Source organism: Channa argus, chromosome 18 (genome assembly GCF_033026475.1).
Source record: "Channa argus isolate prfri chromosome 18, Channa argus male v1.0, whole genome shotgun sequence".
In the NCBI taxonomy this organism is placed as follows: Eukaryota; Metazoa; Chordata; class Actinopteri; order Anabantiformes; family Channidae; genus Channa; species Channa argus.
Window position 1 is genome coordinate 1714212 of NC_090214.1, and position 19803 is coordinate 1734014.

The following is a 19803-nucleotide window of genomic DNA, read 5'->3' on the forward strand; positions in this document are numbered from 1 at the left end:
ACTCTCAAAAAAGTTCAAATATGACTTTCCTGAGGGTGGTCAACAGGAGGAGCAGGAGACGTCAGATCGTCTGTTTATAGATAAACATAAATGGTAAATGGACAGCACAGACTTTTGATAGCTAGTTTATAAGTAATTTAGTAATTGTTTCTAAAATTAAAGAACAATCGGGGCCAACAAGAGTTGTCTCTGTAGTTTTCCAAAAAGAAAACGCGCCGCGAACGCGTAGCGCTTAATGCCGAAATGATTTTCCCAAGCAAAGCTGTAAAAAGCTGGACTGTGTTTTTGCTGAAGCCTTCACAGCAGATGAGCGTATGGACAAGCGTATCGATCACATCATCAATGACGTCACATCGCAGCCTTTGAAGTTTGCCTAACCGGTTGTCAAGGAGACGATGTTTCGTTTGGGCAGCGTTTTTGGCGAACGAACGAGGAGAGCAACACGGTAGAGGTGGAAAGGTGGGTGGAATTATTTGACTACCAGCTCAGTTGTGGAATGCGGAGTTCAATAAATGTTTAGTGTTTTATCATAGAACGACCACCGGGCACGAGTAAGTGTGCCCCCACACGCGCGCGCACAGAGCGCATGCTCCGTGGGTCTCCTTCACTGTGCCCTGTCCCCGCTGCTAAGCTAAGCTACCTGTCCCTCACTGAGTAGCATCACGCCAGGGAGGCTGCAGGCTCCGCAGAGAAGACTTCCAAACACTTTACTACTGGTAGGAAAATGGAAATGTTGCTTAATCATAAAGACAACAAGTTTGTTTTATTCACCTTGACGTCTGGGATAATGTGAGTTTTGAAGGTTGGCCACGTAGCTAGCATGTTAGGAGATTAAGCTAACGGCCCCTGCGTTATGTAATGATGCTCAACCTGTTAACGCGGTTTAATCTCTGCGTGTCAATGCAGACGTTCCAAACTGGACCGTTAGCCGCGCAACAACTTCCTCAGCCGGTTCGTGACCAGTCGTCTGGCCTCAAAGGGTTGTGTTTTTGGAGGTCATCTTTCTGCAGCAAGCAGCCGCCCGTCAAACCTCCCACTCTTCCTTCCCAGGTCCATTTGTCACGTCCTTTGTCCCGTGAAGAGACGCATGCTGCACCGAGCAGAAGCGCTTCTGATTAAGCCTTTTGATTTAGACATTTATCTAAAATGACCTCGCTAACAAATGGAATTGCAGGAATTTATCTGAACACCGCCGGTTTTTCCAACCTATACCGCCCGCTGCACAAAGTGGACTAATATTCTGACGGTGACCATCAGCCTGATTTGCTGTTTCATGCACTTCTGTGCACGTTTGATTCCATCGTGGCTCGTTTCATGTTCAAGTAGCTTAAACCTGCAGATCCCATTAGCTGTCTGCTACCTAGCTGCTTCTAAGGGGACAGATTGCTGCAGCTCAGTGGGAGATTTGGCAGTTTTTGCATGTTTGTGACTTGTGCTGGTATCAGCTTACCCTCAGTTCAGCATAAGCTCGTGCCAATGTTGCATCATTATGCAACAGTCCAGTGTGATATGATCAGAGTATTTGCTTCACTAAAAAATTATTACTATAACTATGTGCAATAGTCTCAGACACTGGGTTCTCAACCACAACTTAATGCGATTTACTAATTTGCAGGGGCTTTTCTCTTTTTATTAATTTGTACACACACATTATTACAAATGATTATAAAAACAACTTTTATACATAAGGACCTTAAACCTGGAGCTTTTTAACAAGGTAGATATTTTCTTCTCAGGCCAGCAGTAATGTTGTCATTCACGGCTTTGACTCTTACTGGGTACATCAGCGCAAATATCAAGCTCCCGAATAGATGGAAGTGGTTTGCTCCTGCAAGATCTCCTGCATTTATTAAATACTTTATTAGTCAGCACCATCAGTGGACAGGAGGCCCCAAAGTGTCAGCTTTACCAATTAGCAGTTATTTCATATGCATTGTTAGATATTACATTTTGCCTTTTTGACAATGCATTTTACATATTCGCCTCAGTCTTGCGGCCGTTTGTCCCGTACTGACGGCCTGTAACGTAATGAGCCAGTCACTAAACACATTAACATTAACCGACAATCATCTTCTTTTCTCTACCTCGCAGTGAAAACCAAATGCAATGAAGCACCTTGCAAACAACGACACTCATTTCAAGCACTTATTAACAAAAATAACTAGATCTCTTGTTTCGACCAGATTCCTATATTCTTTCACCACAGTGACCTTAAAAAATGCATTAAAATTAACTTAGTGGATTCTGTATGTGTCACTGCAGTGTTTGCATGCGGAAAGGTGATTAGTCTTTGTTCATACTGCTTGAAAGGTTCAATGACATGATTAAAAATCCATCCATCCTTTGTCTGTAGCTGCTTATGCTGTTTGGGGTCACAGGGGACTGGAAGCCTATCCCAGCTGTCACTGGGAGAGAGGTGGGGTCCACCCTGGACTGGTCTGCAGTCTGCCTCAAAGTCCCTAGTTAGCCTAACAGACCTTCCACCACCGTGCTGCCCAGGATTAAAAATCTTGTTGCTGGTTTTATCTCCTGCAGCACAATGGCCGTCCCTCCATCATACGCAGACCTGGGCAAAGCTGCCAAGGATATATTCAGCAAAGGCTACGGTGAGTACGGCTATAGCCCCAGGAGTAAGTTACCGAGGGTTGGGAATTCTTGAAAATACACACTGTGGTTGAATCTGATGTTTCAGTGTCACCATCTGTAACATTAAGATTATCATCCAGTGTGTACATTGTTGAAAATAAATGTATTAATGGGGACTGCTAAACAAAACCAGTATGAAAATAGGTCTTTTGTTTTAAAGTGGGATTGGTGGGTTTAGTTGTTGGTGGGAAATATAGATCCATGATTTTCAGTATCACAGTATAATAAATGCTTATATTGTTTTACTGAAATTAAGTTTTGTGATTGTTATTAAGTGAATTAAGGAGAGAGGAAGTGGAACCCAATCAAAGCACGTTATTTAAGGCTTCAGCTTGATTAATTAATTAGCTTAACATTAAGACTGGACAGAGGGAGAAACGTATAACCCAGCTCTGTCTTAAGGCAACAAATCCAACACCACCATTAAAAATTGACTTTTAACCCGTCATAACTCGTTTACCTGCTTGTGAGTTTCATTTTTTTGCAAAGCTGAGCCAACGATCTCAGCCTTTACACAGACTGTGCAGGTATGAGAATGCAAATTTGTCTTGGTTAGAAAGTGAACACGCGTATTTCCCTAAATCTTTTCCTTCAAGTCAGTTTTGGAACATATCAATGAACATTTACTTAAATCTACAGCTTAAAACGTTTTTAAACTGGTCTTAATGTGGACAGATGCTGCCGGCGCCTCACAGCAAACAGACTCTCAGGACAGAGCTGACAGCAGCACAGACGTATTCACTGCTGAGTGTGTCACATGCCAAAGCCAAATGTGAACTTGCATTGACACAGCGTCAGTATTTGATGCCTTGCGTGGTCTCACTTGGAGTCTCATGTTACAGTTAGCTTCATTTCCAGAGGTTGTATGTTGTAGGTGTAGGAGCCAGAAGTTAAAGAATAGTTGGAGGTATTTTTGCTTTACTTGAATATTTCCATGCTCCAGTAATGACTGTTTGACTCGTCTGAGTACTTCTGCCACCGCTGCCTTTCCTTCATGTGTCTGAATCATCTTGCACTGATTTCTGCTTTTCTGAAATTCCCCAGGCTTTGGTGTTGTGAAGCTGGACCTAAAGACCAAATCACAAAGTGGAGTGGTGAGTTTTCCCCTTTTCCCTGGATGCTTTCTGCCCAGTCCATGCACCTGCTGCAGCCCCTAAAAACCATCACAAATCTAAGACCACACACGGTTCTACATTGTACTGTCTCAACTCCTCTGAGCTTGAGGGTTTGTAGGTTGGCGATCAGCTGATGCCGACGGTCTTGGCTGAATCTGTGCCCTGTTGTGGAGAAACATGACAGGTGTTTTTGGCCTGTCATGTCTCTCTCCCTGTGTCTCCTAACCCCTGCTTTGTTTCCATGCGGCTGCCGTCTGCACGGGACTGTTCGCGCTCTAATGCAGATGGTAAGAGCAGTGTCAGAGACAAGAGACAATACTCTGTGTTATGTCTGTTCAGTTACGATTCACACGGCATGAACATCTGTTCCACTTTATGTCTCGTGATTTTCATTTCTTTATGTGTCAGTTTGTGAATCAAATTCTAAAATATATGTGAAGTGAAGCCACGTGACATGGCGTAGAGAAGCTTCTGGTCTGAGGCTGGAGGACAGTCAGTGGGATTCCTGATGAGATTGTCTTACTTTTGCTAAAGAGGCACCAACTCTCTGTAGACAGTAACTAGCGAACGTCATCAGTTGCATGTCTTTCCACCATCCTTTGTTTCATCCAGTTCTTTCCCAGTAATATTTTCTGAGACCTTACCCCCGTCAGACTTGAAGGTCTAACAACAGAGGAGCTTGTGGATTTTACAGATCATACAGATTTGTAATATTAATTGAATATTCCCTCCACACGCTGTGTACATCCTCTGTACAGAATGACGGACACATTTTTCACCCTGCACCACGTTCACAGCTCTTTCTGTGGTTCTCTAGTGTCACAGTGATCGTATCCATCATGTTAAACAGCGTGTTTTTCTGTCTTGCATGTGTTAATGTCTCATGTAATGTTTAATGTTTTATACCCATCGGATTTTCTTTTATTAAAATCTGTTGTTCAGGCTTTTTAGTTGCAATTGAAACCTAATGTTCCTTCTCTCATTGTTTGTGGGATATTTCCTGTGTCCTGTGACAAACGGTTTGTCTCGTCCTCGTGTCAGGAGTTCAACACGTCTGGTTCCAGTAACACAGACACTGGGAAGGCCTCAGGGAGCCTGGAGACCAAATACAAGATGAAGGACCTGGGCCTGAGCGTCAACCAGAAGTGGAACACCGATAACACGCTGGCCACCGAAGTCACCGTGGAAGACCAGGTACAAGAGGGCTCACAGAAAACTGATGATGTCACACTTGATTGAGTCTTTCACCGTTGACCTAATGTTGGAACTTTACCTGCAGCTAGCTCAAGGACTGAAAGTCGCCCTGGATACGTCTTTTGTGCCAAACACAGGGTGAGTCTACGTTTGTATGTTTGAACGATGGAAACGTCAGAGAAATAAAACTGTGGGTTTCACTCGTTTTCCTTAATAGCGAGCAGCTGTTTCCGTTTCTAAACAGTTGTATGAGTTGAGCCTTTAAAATCTTATGAAAAGACCCAATCTACCAGTAAGCTGTGTCATTCAGTACTTTCTGCCTGGTCTGTGACGCCACCTCCAGGCTTGCTAAGACCTAAATCCTTAAACGTTGCCTCCAGTCCTGCATTAGGACTTTTCAAGTGACTCTGCTTCGGATACAGAGTGTCTCTTATGTGATTGTGCCACAAAAACTCTTTTTAAATAGTTTTTAAAAGCAGTTCAACCTCTTCTCTGTTATGTGAATATTGTTCATTTCCAAAGTGTAACAGCTCAAAGCCAGTTGACTCCCACTTCACCATAATGCCTGTTCTAGTCAGAATCCTCTAGATCACACATCTTTAAGTTGATTATTAGACTGGGATCCACAAATCGTGCTCGCACATGCACCTCATCCAGTTTTAATCTGAGCTCAGAGAAACATGAAGAGGACTTAAAAGCCTTATTTCTTGGGACAGATTGCAATGGGTGTTTTAAACAAACTAGCGAAATAGTGCATTTGTTGGAGATTAATCCACATTTGCTCTCCAGTGTATATTTGTGGCAGGATGCTGGTGAATTTGGGACTGAATGAAAATAAACTGCAGTGTATGTTCATAGTGATGAAGAAACACGTGGCTCAGTGATATCTTATAATAAAATAAGAGGAAGCAGAGATGTGAGGCATCAATGCGCTTAAAACATTTAACCCTGTGTTTGTCAGGAAGAAGAGCGGGAAGCTGAAGACGGGTTACAAGCGGGACTACCTGAACGTTAACTGTGACGTTGACTTCGAGGGTCCCATCATCCACGCCGCCGCAGTGCTGGGCTACGAGGGCTGGCTGGCCGGCTACCAGATGGCCTTCGACACGGCCAAGTCCAAAATGGCCCAGAACAACTTTGCACTTGGCTACAGAGCCGGGGACTTTCAGCTGCACACCAACGTGTGAGTGCTGTTACTGTTGGAGCTTCCTTTGTTGTAAGCGGCAAAGGAAACAAAGGGAAGTGAATGGGAGTTGCAGCTTTCCGTGCTTGTGCCACCTTTTTCTTATCTACATTCAAGTACTAGTGAGAACGTTTCTGATCACCCAGAAAATCAGTACATGGCCACAGTTTCCACCGGGCTTCAGGGTGCATTTCACCAGAACACACACAAAATGTTTGCACAGCCAGTGACATGTCAGCACAGCAGGAGGAGGAAGCACAAACGCTTCTGCTCTAAGACCGTCTCTGTGGACTTCATCAGTTTTTGTATTTAAATAATAAAAGTCTGCCACTGCTCAAATTAGCTGTAGTTCACAAGAAGCAAACATTAGTTAATGTTCATTATATTTATTGAGGGAGGCAAAGCGTCCGTCGACCACATATTCTCTGACAGTACTGACTTATCTTTCCCGTTCTCTGACTTTATGGATATGATATGATTGAACACAAACTAGGCACCTGCAGGGTTGATGAAGTGTGTCTGATTGTCCTCTCGCTTTCTCAGTAATGACGGCACTGAGTTCGGCGGCTCCATCTACCAAAAAGTGAACGATGACCTGGAGACAGCGGTCACTCTGGCCTGGACCGCCGGCAGCAACAACACCCGCTTCGGCATTGCTGCCAAATACAAGCTGGACAAAGACGCCTCTCTGTCTGTGAGTGCTGCGGCTCCTCGTTCTCTGTTCTGATGCTCGCTAACGCATTCTGCTCTGTTGATCCTCTTCCTCTGTTTCACCCCACAGGCCAAAGTGAACAACGCCAGTCTGATTGGAATAGGCTACACCCAGAGCCTCCGGCCAGGTAGGCTCCCATCTGCAACTCTGCCACGTATTTGGTTTAGAGTTTGAAGGGTCAGATCCTCCTCAGTGACGTGGTAAAGTGTTTCTTCCAGTGAGGTTTTCACAGAGCTGCAGAGAGAGGTTATGACATAAAGATGTATTAATCCGTGATGTAGATGGTCAAGTCTGCAGGAACGGATGATTATTTATTAATCACCAGTACGTCCCTGTAGTTATACGCAGCCCTATTTCTGGTGGTGTCATTGCATCACCACATGATTTTAAATGTTTTATTGTGAATTTACTGTTGACCTTGGTGAGACAAATCCCGTGCAGCACGTGACTGACTGACACTTTGTGACTAAGGCGTCTTCTGGAAAGTTTGCTTTAGTGCTAAACTGACATCCCTTAAATTTAGGAGCCGCTTTTAGCCTCAGGATATTTTTGATCGTGAAGATAATGTGGTCTTGTCTGGTCTGGTCTTTAACCGGTTTCTGTGGTGCAGTGTTTAAAATGATGTCGTTCCTTAAATCAAAGACCAGCAGTCGGCTCGGAATCAGCAACATGATTTACAGATTTTACTTGAATCTCTAATACATCACTGTCATCTTTATTTGAAAATGACACTTAAATATTGATATACTGTTACTTTTACTAAGCACTTCCAACTTGGAATGTTTCTTCACCACCTGACAAACTAATCCATGCTGGTTTGGTTTGTAAATGGACAGTAACTAAGTTCTGAGGATCTGAGTGTTTACTGGGGTCATCAGCGTTTTCTCTCTGCGATTCGTGTGTGGTAATGGACGAGACACGCAGGCTAGTCCAGTGTAACCCTGGGCCTGGACGTTGGGTAATGACTGGAGGAAAGAATGAGCTAAAATCCTTCCAAGTTGATCTGCTTAACTGAAACTGTTTAGTTGAACCTGTTGCTGCAAAGGTGAGTCACACCAGTTGCTGAAGGCTTTGGTTCTCTTACCTTTGGATGGGACTAGACCCATTTTCCGGGCATGACAGTGACTGTATGAGGTCATATTTATGTCGATACCACTCGAAATATGCCCTTTAACACCAGTCAAACCTCTGCAGGTATTTGTCTTCATAGATACAGTGTAAATCCTTGTTTTTGAGATGTGGTGCTTCTGGACTCTCTACAGGCGTCAAGGTCACTCTCTCAGCCCTGATCGACGGGAAGAACTTCAACGCCGGTGGACACAAAGTCGGCATGGGCTTTGAGCTGGAGGCGTAAAGGAAGACAACTCAGCCCCACCAACGAAGAAGAAGCCCGGGGCCACACCACCACCACCACACACTCCCCTCCCCTCTCATTTACTCCCCACCCTGTAGCTCCACGTCTCCCTTCCCCGAACGTCACGAGCGTCTTTGGCAGCAACAGTCGAGTCTCAGCACCTCTGAGCGGAGCTGTGGGGTCGACGCTGAAACTGACGGTGCAAAGGTTCTGTATGGTTACTGACGTATCACTATTTATTTCACTGTAGGTCTTGGATGAAGTAGTTGGTGTAAATGTTGTTAAAGCTTCTGTGTTCAGTTCCCAAAAAGCATGTGAAACGACAATGTGGATGCAGCTGAAAGCTCCTTTGGTTTACAAGATGTTTGTTTTCTGCTTATGTTTGTGTTCTGTTACAACACATCTCGTGTGTAGGACTGAGTTATCAAAGCACTTGTTAAAGTTGATTTTCAGACTCCTGCACCGTCAGCGTGCGTTGCTGTACAAGAACAGTGTTTATCCCAGATGCTTCGAAATAATCGCAATCGTAATCATTCTGGGAGGTGAAATCAATATAGTGCAATCTTCTTGTAGCTTATAGGTCATTTGCATTTCTATAATATTGATTTCATCTGCCACAGCACAGCAGTCACTGAAGTGGGAATAATTTGTATCTGTGCAGTCTTAGCTCGATGGCCGTTTCCTCATGTTGCTGTCAGTGCTGTGACTAAAACAATTCACATTCCTCACATCTGTACTAAAAAACACAGCTGATTGTCTTCTCAGCGATTCCAGTCTTGCTGTCTGAGAACCTGCTGTGTTTCACGTCGTTACGTTATTTCCTCGGTCACCATCTCTTCTCCATCCTGTTGTCGTCGTGACTTTAAGGCTCATTTTTCTTGGTCACTTAAGTCTGTTTCAGACTTGAACTCCAGAGATAACGTGAGGAGGATTAGGGCCTGGAATTATCAGGAGTTCAAGTGGATGTCTGAAAGGGGGCTTGAAAGGGGATTAAGACACAGTACCTCATTTTTTTCTTTCCAATGTTAACTTAAGAAAATTCTAATAAAAAACTGTCTAAAAAAAGTAACTCTTTTCATTTTAATTGTAATAACTTGATAAAACCTAAAGCCCACTTACTCACATTATCAGTTGTCCCCATTGTCTCCATCTGCTGACAGGACTTGTTATAATCTAGTAAACAGCTGGGCTTTTTTGGGAAATGCAGTAACTTGTTGAGCAGGATATTTCATGGATAATACCACAATTGTGAACGTCCTAAAAAAAGAAGCACTGGTGAACTGAGCACCATCCACGGGAGAAAGTCTGCAAAGCGAAACAACTGCTGCTGACGACAGAAACATTGTGAGAGTTGTGAAGAATCAGTGACAAAAATAAATAAATAAAAAAAATGAACCCGTACAGAAAGGAGTGAAATCAAAGGTGATGTACAGTTGCTTAAATGGAATCTTTAATATTAAAACACATTGTATACGTTAAAGTTTATATTTGGACTGAAAGGCTCCTGAATGCAGGACATTAATCAATGCATCATCGAATCTTAATGCTAGTACAACAAGCCTCTGTGTGTCTGTTCGTTTAATTCCTTCTTTTTTTCAGCCAAAGAACAGATTCATCTTGTTTCCAGCTAAATCCCCAAATGCAGCTTGTAGGTAGATCTGTTGAGCTTCTAGATGCTTCTACTAAAAGCTATTTCCATCCGCAGAGTCTTTGTACGTTTCAGATTTTGCAGAAATGGCTACAGAAGCTGCTGGCTTGCACTCGCAATAATGACAATTATGCTTCATTCAAACTTCCTCTGAACATCCTAAAATGAGTGTTTAGTAACTAAGCAATAATAAATATCTGAACTGCGCCTCATAAGTGACCTCGTCCATCAGGTTCTCGTTTTTTTCCAGTAATAATTGTCCTTCACTCTCTCAGCGTCAGGTCTGTTGGAGCTGCCTTATACAGTAGAAACATGCTTTGTCTCTAAGGGGTCAAAGGGTCAATTCACACAAATGACCTTCACCCATTCAGATCGTATTTTATATGTCTGGGTTTTAAGATGCTGACCGACCTCTGACAGACCTCACTCCCACAACATATTTTGAAATGTTTTGTAATATCCAATTTAAATGTCATAAGATAGCACCATAATCTATCCCAGCTGTCAGTGGGGGTCCACCCTGGATACTCAGTGTGTCAGAGCGCTGACAAAAGGAGACAAGCGATCATTAAAGTCTCCAGTTCTCCTCACTGCACATCTTTGGACTGGGAGTGGACTTACTTCCACTGTACTTTGTTGGACACATTTTGTAAGCATGCAGAGACACTATCAGAGGCAAGCGAGGAGATTTGTGTGAACTGGGCCTTTAGCGACTGGGCGATGTCAAACCTTTGCACAGGACTGATGCTGTTCTCCACCGCAGAGTCCAAAGTCCTCACAAAAAGCTGTGGCTCTGAGTTATGTTGTTCAAGTTTTGTAACCACCTCCCCCACTGCTCAATCTCTCAGGTTTCTTCATGGTTGAAAAGAATGTGAAGCATCCCAACATTTCCTGCAGGGCCCAGCAGCTTCACAGCAGGTTGACCTTAGCCACCACCTGCTTGCAGCCAGTCTGGGAATATTCGTGCCCCCCTACAGGGGGGTAATATTTAATCTCCCCTGCGAGTCGCTCTATGTTGGTATGATCTGGGTAGAACCCCTCCCGAGTCATTTCGTCCAGGAAACACTCCATAACGTGGCTCTTGTCCAAAAGGCCCAGAGGCAGGATGTCCACATCCGTCCAAAGCGAATGAAGCTTCTCCAGAGTACTGCGTAATACGGGAATCAGCTCTTTCACAAGGTTGCTGTGACGACACGATGCTGACATCCCCATGGAAATACTTGAGTTGTGCAGCATGTGTTTGGTGATGTGTTCGTTGCCCAGGTTGCTCAGGAACAGGTAGATAGCGTTCAGGTATTCGTTGGACTGCTTGGAGGACACGAGCTGCCGCAGCGCGTCTAGGATCTCTACGTGCATGTGCTCTACCTCGTCGAAGATGAAGAGCGGGATCTTCTCCTCGTCCTCGGCTCGTTCCACCATCTCTGAAATGAGGGTGGCGAGGTCGAGGGCGCACTTCTGGGCGTCTGCCTCCTGGGGGCAGTGGTGGAGGACGTAGTACTGCAGCACCAGCGTCTCCCCCACCACCGAGCGGAAGTGTCCGGCCAGCAGGCGACCCAGGTGACTCTTACCTACCCCGCTGGGGCCATGCAGAGACACCACCAGGGGCTTGTTGTGGACGTAGGTGGACAGGTAGTCCTTAAGGTGAGACAGCAGCGCCTCCACTGCTCCTTGCTGTCCAAACACCTCCCTTCTCAGCGTCTTCTCTAGTCCTTCCAGGTCATATCTAAGAACATGGTCGTCCAAGTTCTCAATGGCATTGTACACCTGGAATCAAACAGGTGACAGGTTTGTCAGATATTTAAAGGATGACTATAAACCATGAATGAATGAGCTTCTTTATATTAAACCTTATATTTTGTTCTTATTGTCCGGAAGCAATAGTCCATCACAGAAATACTGTGAGTGCAACCGACAATTATTAATATATAGTGAGCTTATATATGCAGATATATTCTGGTACAGTACAACGGAATCCACTGTATCAGATTAGTACTATTACTTAAGCTCCCAAAGAATTAACAACACAAAATGATGCAGAATGAGGTGAATTACATGATTCATTTAAAAAAGGGTTCATTCATGTTGTAGTTGCATTATTTGTTCATATTTAGCTGTAAATGTAAAAAAAATAAGTTATAGTGCTGGTTTTAACAAGTTATGTAACTGACTAATGTCTGAAGACTGAAGGAGGAGGATCATGTTCAGCAACACTGTAACTTCTCTTTCTAATTACACCATTTTTTGCAGTTCAGGAAACAGCTCGACTGCAACAGGAAGCCGGCTTTAAAAGGTTTATGTCTGAAAGGGACAATCTGATGCACGGACGGATTAACTGGACTCTACCAAGTCAAATAAACTCTGACACGATGCCGACAGTTCTGACTAGTTTTACATCCATCACACTTTCCCACACGTTTCCTGTCTTTGTTGCCATTGTTTAATTTTAAAAAGCCAACAAATAAAACGAGGAAATATTACAGCACCATCTTAACCTCGATCCAGCAGCTGCCAGCTCTGTCCAACTTTAAGGTTCAGCGTTTACATGACAAATTTGTGCTGTGAAACTACTATAGACATTGTTCTGAAGTAAACAAGATACAGTGCTGCCCAAAAATACTTCCCTCCTGATTTCATCTTTCTTACCTGAGCAAACACTGAAACCAAGTTTTAATAGCTTTGAAGCAACCACCTAAGGCACCTTGATAGTGTCGTATTTTAAGAGTCCAAAGTGTGAAAATACGGGGACAAAAAAAAAAAAAAGAGTCCTTTTTTTCTTTGCTCAGGTTAAAGTTAACTTGCTTTCCACGGCTTTAGTTTAGGGCAGAGGTCACGGGGGCCATGTTGGTGACCCCTGGTTTAGGGTGTAAATGCACATTAATGCTTTGAAACTTCCCTCTGACTTCCCTATATTAATATATTTCTCTCGCTAAAAAAACTCCTCCAGATGACATCACCCAGAGGACTTTTGTAAACATAAGGAGTTCAGATGATGTCATCTGGAGGAGCTCTGGAAAATCAGGTTGGTCATGATTACAAACTCCAGAGTATGAGCAATGAGATGACATAATCTGACCTGAAGGTTCCTCCAAGTGATGTCATCTGGAGGTATTTCCCCCCCGGCGACTGTGACGTCGCAGAGGGGCGTGGTTACAGGAGACGCCATAAAGGACGGTAGGAGGTAGAGAAGGCAAAGACACCAACGAAGGCCTTTATTAGTAAAAATTCATGGAAATAGATTTTGAACTGTTTCAAATAATAACTTATGAATCACAGTCGTACTGTTGGGCTGTGGTGGAACTAGAATTTTTGTTCTAAGGGCTCATGCTCAATACAGGGTGGCACATTCAGAAAACAATCCTTTAAACTCCAATTTAAAAACCTTTCCAGATTTGTTCAAATCTATGTTAATAATAATAATAATAATAATGTGTTTATAAAGTAAAAGAAAGGGAAAGACAGTGGGACTTTGAGAGGACACAGCAAGAAAACGGGAACCCTAACCCTACCTGGAGAAAGACGATGGCAAAGAGCAGGTACAGGCAGTATTTGGCTCGGCTTTGCTCCTGCTTTGGCATCGCTCTGCGTCCCACCCCGTTGGGATACAGAACCCGCTTCTTCCTCCTCTTCTTCTTCTTCTGAGGAACTGAACACGACAGGGCGGGAAAGGCGGAGGGCGTGAGTCCGTCAAAGGTGAAGATCTTGGGGCTGGCTCTAGACGGAGCACCTGGGAGGGGCCCTGCTCCACTCAGCGCCATCTCCAGGCGCCGCTTCTTTATGGCTTGGTACTTCTGTTTGATGCGCACGACGGCGCGAAGGGAGGAGGAGAGGCTACACAGACTGGGGGTGGGACTGTCCCTCTGCTTTTCATCTCGGTCTCCTTCCTCTTCCATCTCCCCGTCCATCTCTTCATCTATCCCTTCAAGTTCTCCCTCTGTCTGAGAGGCAGAGGCACTGCTGTCTTGGTCACTCATCTGCAGAGAGAATCGAAACGTCAATTTAAAGCTGCTGTTAACTGAAGTGGAACACTACACTAATCGCATGCGTTCGACAGGAGCGAGTGCAGTTTCTGTCATTTTAGGGTCTTTCAGCTCAGTGTTTTGGTTCCATCACCCAGAACGTCGCTGTTTCGCTTCGGACGTTTCCAACGTTAATGAAGGTAAAATGTGTCACAGAAAATGAGGTAAAAGATTCTAAAATAAGATTAGATCAGAATAAGTGGCAAATCTTTATCGGCGCAGCCAATAGATAGTTGTCAGATAGTTGGTTTCGGTTTTAGTCTCACATGTTGAAATACTAGGAAGCATCGCTCCATGTGTGGCCTCCTTTTATCCAGCACCTGCTTCCTATCTGCAGACTTCTAAAAATGCTGGTCAGGAATCTGGGGTACAAGGGTTTTCATTTTGATCCAGTAAATTCATAGTTTGACATTTTGGTAAACAAACGTCTTGCAATGATTTAACGTGTTACCCGGTGGAGGACATTTGCAGATGACCTCCAGTCTTTATGCTAAGCTAACTGTCCAGCACAAAGCGGATCAAGCTTTAACAAATAAACTCCTTTCCTAAAATGTCAAGCTACTTCTCATCGTCTTGTATAAACTGCTCACCTTTATTTGGAAGGCAAACGCTAAGAGGTCTAAGCAGAAAGTGAGCTGTTTGTTCTCTAACCATCGCTTTCTCAACGAGACCTTCAGACCTCAGGGCTTTAGTCACACAACCAGTTACATCAACACTGCAGCTTTTTGTAAACCCTGGAACATATTGCTGCAAACATTTCAGTCTTCTGTGCTAACGTCTGCTGGAAAAGGTCTTTGACTGGAACCAATCCAGACGAGGGCTGCGTGAAATCGTAGATGCAATATTACCCTGTGCTACTTCCTCTTCTCTGGTGGGGACGACCTGCACTGGGGCTGCTATGGGGAAAAACTGAAGGACAGGCAAAGACTGATGCGGTTGTCAGGGTGGTGTTCGAATCCCACCACATAAACAAATTTCTCAACAGAAATGTGAGAGATCGCGTCTCACCAGGTTCAGTTCTCTGTTGGTGGCGTCTATTATGTTACACGTCTCAGCTTTATCTGATGAAAACGAACTAATCCGATCAGTTTGTTCCATCTCAAATGTCCCCGTTCACAGTTTTCTAGGCTTGATTATTCAAATCATGTTTAAAAAAAAAGTGTTTGTGCAGAAAGAAGGAAGAAGAAAGAGCCTTTCAGGAACGTCCTCTGACTTTTCCCCAGCATATGAACTTTGCCTGTGTAAATGCACACGTGAGCAATGTAACAGCTTCTGCATGTACACACACACACACACACACTTAGATTTTTTTTTTTATTAATTAACCCTTGCAACACTTTTACTTGGCTTCAAAAGTGTAAATATTCAGTTGTAGGATCTTTCATCTTGACATTTCCAGGACAAATGTAGTGTGAGGTTTTTTTTTTGTCTCACACAAAAGCAGCAACTATCAGTTACACTCAGAAGTTTCAGGCAAACAGCCAAACGTGCCATAATTAAACACTATCAGTACTGTGGTCTAAGAGGTTCTGCTCCTGGGAAATTTGTCTCTCTTCCTGCAGACGTCAGAAGACCTGCACTCAGTTCTTTGGAAACCTGGGGGCAATGTTTGCATAGTGTGATGGGCAGTTTGTTATTGATCTTGGCAGAAAGACTCGGTCAGTTCTGGTAAGTTATTATAAGCCAGTGGTCAACTGCCTTTTTACTTCAGAACAAAAGAATTCAGAATCTCGCTCAAGCAGAGGCAGAGAAAAAAAGTGTCAGTCAGTCAGTCCGTTGTCTTTCCGCATGCACAGACTTGAAAGTACAGCTGCATACCAGGCATTTTACAGCAGTCTGATGCTTCAAAATACCTTTGGTGAGACTCACTTGGCTGCTAAACTATTTTACCTACAGCTGAAAACGCACAGGACACAAAAGGACATGAGTCTGAGATCAGCAGTTTTCAAAATCTGCCTTTTTGTGAGGAGCCTCACTAGTTTTGGCCACACAGACCCTGAGACCCAATCCAACTTCAACCTGCAGAGCAGTGAGGGGGGAAACGTGTCAATGAAAAAGAGACGTGAGAACACGCGAGAGAAAATAGTTTGCTTACCTTAAAATGTGTCTCCATGCTCTAGAAACAGAAGAACATGTTGGCTTTAGTCCATAGTTTGGGAGTGAAGAATCAACCAGCTCAACTCAGGAAGAGACCTCTTATTACTCTTAGCTCCAAATCCTGTCAAGCATCTGCAGCTGAAGCTCCTCCTCCTCTCTCTCATGTCCAGTTCCTGCTGGGTTTTTTTTGTAAAAGTCTGACATTTGACACTACACAGCTAACAGACATCAGATATCACCTGTGCCCTTTTAAACCATCGTGTCCAGGTAAAAGCCCTTCTCACATTATTCATCATTGTCCTAACAGGTGGGACTTAGACCTCAGTCTTTATTTGTTAACTATAGATTCACATGCATTCAAATGCAAACACAAAAGATACTGAGATCTGCTTTTTCAGAATTTCTTCATAGGCAGCTGATTCAATTTTAGTTCTCTCATCTACAAATACCACAATGCAGTGTGTCACAGTGCTGTAAATATCTCAGTATCAATTTTGTGTCTCACTGTGGTTTTGTCTTTCTTATCATTAATGTCTTATACAGGAAACATGATTATTAGCAGCTTATCTGACAGTAAAAACATGTCCTCATCAACCACTCCTTAACTTTCAGTGCACATTTATGACTGCAGTTTCACCAACTACTGCAAATACTGTAACAATGGGGGTCATGAGTGGCTGGAGCCTCTTCCCGCTCTCATTGGGCGAGAGGCGGGGACCCTGGACAGATCGGCAGTCCATCGCAGGGCCGCAGAGAGACACCCACTCACATCCACAGCTATTTCAGCAGTGGGAGGAAACCCACGCACCCACGCACGGGGAGAACATGCAAACTCCACAGCGAAAGGTCACGGGGCAGCGCTAACCGCTCCACCACCGCGCTGCCGACTTGATGATCACGTGTTCTGAATCAAACATTTTTAATGTGAATCCCTTTACGCACATTGGCTCGTCCCTTCAGGGGTCGGCACACACAACGCGTTCCTCACGTGGATTCGGCCTGAGTCTTTCCCCATTGAGCCACCAGGCCTTTACGTACACTAGGGATCAATGCATTTTAATGATGGTTAATTAGTTTTAATAATCTGATTCCAAAAATACCTATAGTTATTAAATTAATGGAGTAAAAGTATGTTTGTCTCTGAAATGTGCTAAAGACGAAGCAGCGGAAGGGAGGGAACTGACACAACGGGGGTTTTGCTTTGCAGGCAAAACAAAACTGTTGAAGTATCACTTTTAACGTGGGAATTCGGCCCTTTTACATAATTCAGTGACATTTTAGAACCAAAAGATTACATTGATAATAAAATGGTTATTGCAAACCAACTGTTGCATCAGCGCACAGACAAAATTTCAGAGGTTGTGGATTTAAATAAAGAGAAGTGTAACAAATATTTGCATGTTGTATCATTTGCATGAATAAAGGTGCTGTAGCACACACACACACACACACACACGGACATCCACACCACCACTCCACCCATTATTTGTTAATACCATCCTACGATCTAACCCTGTCCTCACATTTTGTCCACGACAACAGATATAGCTACAGAAGGTGTGAAAAGGTGGTTATCAGACACGATCAACATCTTTGTCACGAGGAAGTCTGAGCTCAGATTATCTTACTGTGTTTGTCAGGAAGGGGCCTCAGTACACAGTTTACTTTCCGCTGTAAACAGCTCACGTTGCAGTAAGGGGGCAGTGAACTGCATCTAGGCTGCAGACATTTGAGATGAAATAACCAAGAATCGAAGCTGAAATATTATTTTGAATATGAAAAACCATGTGGTAGGTCAGTTTCTAATGCGGCTTCAGGTTTACACCTCATCAGTTCTTCTCAGAGAATTGGGAACAAGTTTACAGGAACCATTTAATGAGCTCGACAATAAAGAAGATTCAGTGGCAACAAAGGCTTTTAGAAAGACCTTTTCCTCGTACGCTGGCACTTGTGTTACATACGTGTTCATGTGAACACACAGGCCACATCCTTTTTTTACACTCACTACAATTAGTCAGCAGCGTCTGCGCCTTCTAAAAAGCTGTGAAGTCGCTCTGACACGTTGCCTTCTCTCTTTACCGGCCAACACTCATTTTTAATCGGCCTTTCTAGGCTTCTAGTTTCAGCAATACGTGTACAGAAAGTTCTACTGAACTTCTCTCTGCCGCCTTAATGTTAAATCTCTTTGCTTCTAAGTGACAACTGTTTTTTTTAGTTTAGATAATGTCTGCGGGGGTGGGTGGGGGGTGGGGGGGGGGGGCTGAATGAGTGGGCTGACCAAGCCAACAAGTTGAGTCACCAGATGACATTATCTGAACTGAAAGAGTCTGTCTGAATGATGTCATCTGGAGGATCTTTTTTTTAAGTCAACATCCTTGAGACATTTCGATATGAAGTCATTATGAAGTTTTGTGAATGTTGCAGCCTAGAATGTCTGATTTCGTGACAAAATGTGATGCAAGTTGTGATTTTTTTTTTTTAAACGTTTTCATTGCAAGGTTGTGGCGAATTCACAGGGAGTGGTTGCGATCACAACGTCCCAAGTTCCAGCAGGGACTGATGCAAAGTTCACCCAAACTAGAACCATAAGAAGCAGGCTGAAAATTGGTGACGTTTTAATAAATACTTTTATTCTCTAAGCACTTAGAGAAATGTATTTTCTCGACTTTGTTTGACCCTATAGAAAGGAATCAGTTCGCTTAGCATAAACATTGGAAGCAACAGAAAACTGCAAGTGGGGACTTGCAGTCAGTTTCTAATGCGGCTTCACGTTTACACCTCATCAGTTCTTCTCAGAGAATTGGGAACAAGTTTACAGGAACCATTTAATGAGCTCGACAAAAAAAGAAGATTCAGTGGCAACAAAGGCTTTTAGAAAGACCTTTTCCTCGTACGCTGGCACTTGTGTTACATACGTGTTCATGTGAACACACAGGCCACATCCTTTTTTTACACTCACTACAATTAGTCAACAGCATCTGCGCCTTCTAAAAAGCTGTGAAGTGAAAACTGCAAGTCGCCCTCTGTCCCCGTTTTCAGTCTTTATGTCAAGCGTCTCCTAAATGCAGTGTCATATTTTACAGATAGGCCTAATAAAAGTGGTTTAGATTTTCTGATCCTAAAGCTCAAAAGCAGCAGAACTGTTCTTTTAAAAGCGACAGACTCCGTTGCATAACTTCCTTCTTTATTTTAAGTGTAAATGAGGTTCACTTTTTCTGGATCTATCTAAAGCATTCAAATAAATATCTGAAAGTTGAAAAAAAAAAAAAACTAAGTATAATAATAAGTTGAGCTAAGTATATGTACATTCAAGGACTGAATAGTGTCACTTACTCACCAAACATCATCTAGATTCCTGCTTCCAGAAACACTGCCACGCTGTGTCAAATGTAAATAGAGAGAACATTATTTAAACCCAACAGCATACGACATTTGTTCAAACTGAAATTTGATTGTTTTTTGAAAATTTTGCTAATTTTGATTTGAACACGATTCAAAAAAGTTGGGACAGGGACAACAGGAAAGAAGAAGAAAAAAAACCAAAAAAAACGAGGATCTCTGAGACGCAGAGTCTGTCAGGGAGAAAATGGGCAAGTAGATCAACAAGTTAAGAAAAATGTTCCTGAACATAAAATTGCAAAGCATGTAGAGTTTTCATCATCTACATAAATCGTTCAGAGAATCCAGAGAAATCTCTGTACACAAGGGACAAAACCAACATGGTTGTAATCTGTGGGTCCTCAGGGGCCAGTGCATTAAAAACAGACAGGATTCTGTTCTTCCCTCCATGGGCTCAGAAAAACCCTGCGTTCTGTTTTTGGTTGTTGTGACCTGTGCT

General features: G+C 43.4%; 2 protein-coding genes across 6 annotated transcripts; one reads left to right on the forward strand and one right to left on the reverse strand.

Moving 5' to 3' along the window:
• Positions 1–319: 319 nt before the first annotated feature.
• zgc:56235 (Voltage-dependent anion-selective channel protein 2-like) lies at positions 320–10059 on the forward strand. Of its 3 annotated transcripts, none has more exons than XM_067484594.1 (9): positions 320–459; positions 2536–2606; positions 3691–3740; positions 4803–4955; positions 5041–5093; positions 5917–6138; positions 6682–6832; positions 6920–6977; positions 8113–10059. In XM_067484594.1, exons 2-9 carry the CDS (start codon positions 2540–2542, stop codon positions 8202–8204), a joined length of 846 nt encoding a protein of 281 aa, XP_067340695.1. In that variant the 5' UTR covers positions 320–459; positions 2536–2539; the 3' UTR covers positions 8205–10059. The 3 variants fall into 3 exon arrangements, with proteins under 3 accessions (XP_067340695.1, XP_067340694.1, XP_067340696.1); XM_067484593.1 differs by lacking the exon at positions 320–459 and adding an exon at positions 559–716; XM_067484595.1 differs by lacking the exons at positions 320–459; positions 2536–2606; positions 3691–3740 and adding an exon at positions 4025–4048.
• On the reverse strand, positions 9633–19717 carry tor4aa (torsin family 4, member Aa). 3 transcript variants are annotated; one of them, XM_067484591.1, is made up of 3 exons: positions 19303–19717; positions 13359–13823; positions 9633–11616 (listed from the first exon to the last, which is right to left on the reverse strand). In XM_067484591.1, exons 2-3 carry the CDS (start codon positions 13821–13823, stop codon positions 10762–10764), a joined length of 1320 nt encoding a protein of 439 aa, XP_067340692.1. In that variant the 5' UTR covers positions 19303–19717; the 3' UTR covers positions 9633–10761. The 3 variants fall into 3 exon arrangements, with proteins under 3 accessions (XP_067340692.1, XP_067340691.1, XP_067340690.1); XM_067484590.1 differs by lacking the exon at positions 19303–19717 and adding an exon at positions 15964–16120; XM_067484589.1 differs by lacking the exon at positions 19303–19717 and adding an exon at positions 14877–15106.
• Positions 19718–19803: the final 86 nt, after the last annotated feature.

Bases quoted from the DNA above. Each gene is read 5' to 3' on its own strand.
- zgc:56235 (XM_067484594.1), top strand. From the start codon at position 2,540: ATGGCCGTCCCTCCATCATACGCAGACCTGGGCAAAGCTGCCAAGGAT. The intron at 3,741-4,802 runs GTGAGTTTTCCC...TCCTCGTGTCAG, and splicing joins CCAAATCACAAAGTGGAGTG to GAGTTCAACACGTCTGGTTC. The intron at 5,094-5,916 runs GTGAGTCTACGT...TGTGTTTGTCAG, and splicing joins TCTTTTGTGCCAAACACAGG to GAAGAAGAGCGGGAAGCTGA.
- tor4aa (XM_067484589.1), bottom strand. From the start codon at position 14,966: ATGGAACAAACTGATCGGATTAGTTCGTTTTCATCAGATAAAGCTGAG. The intron at 13,824-14,876 runs GTGAGACGCGAT...TTCTCTCTGCAG, and splicing joins CCAACAGAGAACTGAACCTG to ATGAGTGACCAAGACAGCAG. The intron at 11,617-13,358 runs GTAGGGTTAGGG...GTTTGATTCCAG, and splicing joins TTGCCATCGTCTTTCTCCAG to GTGTACAATGCCATTGAGAA.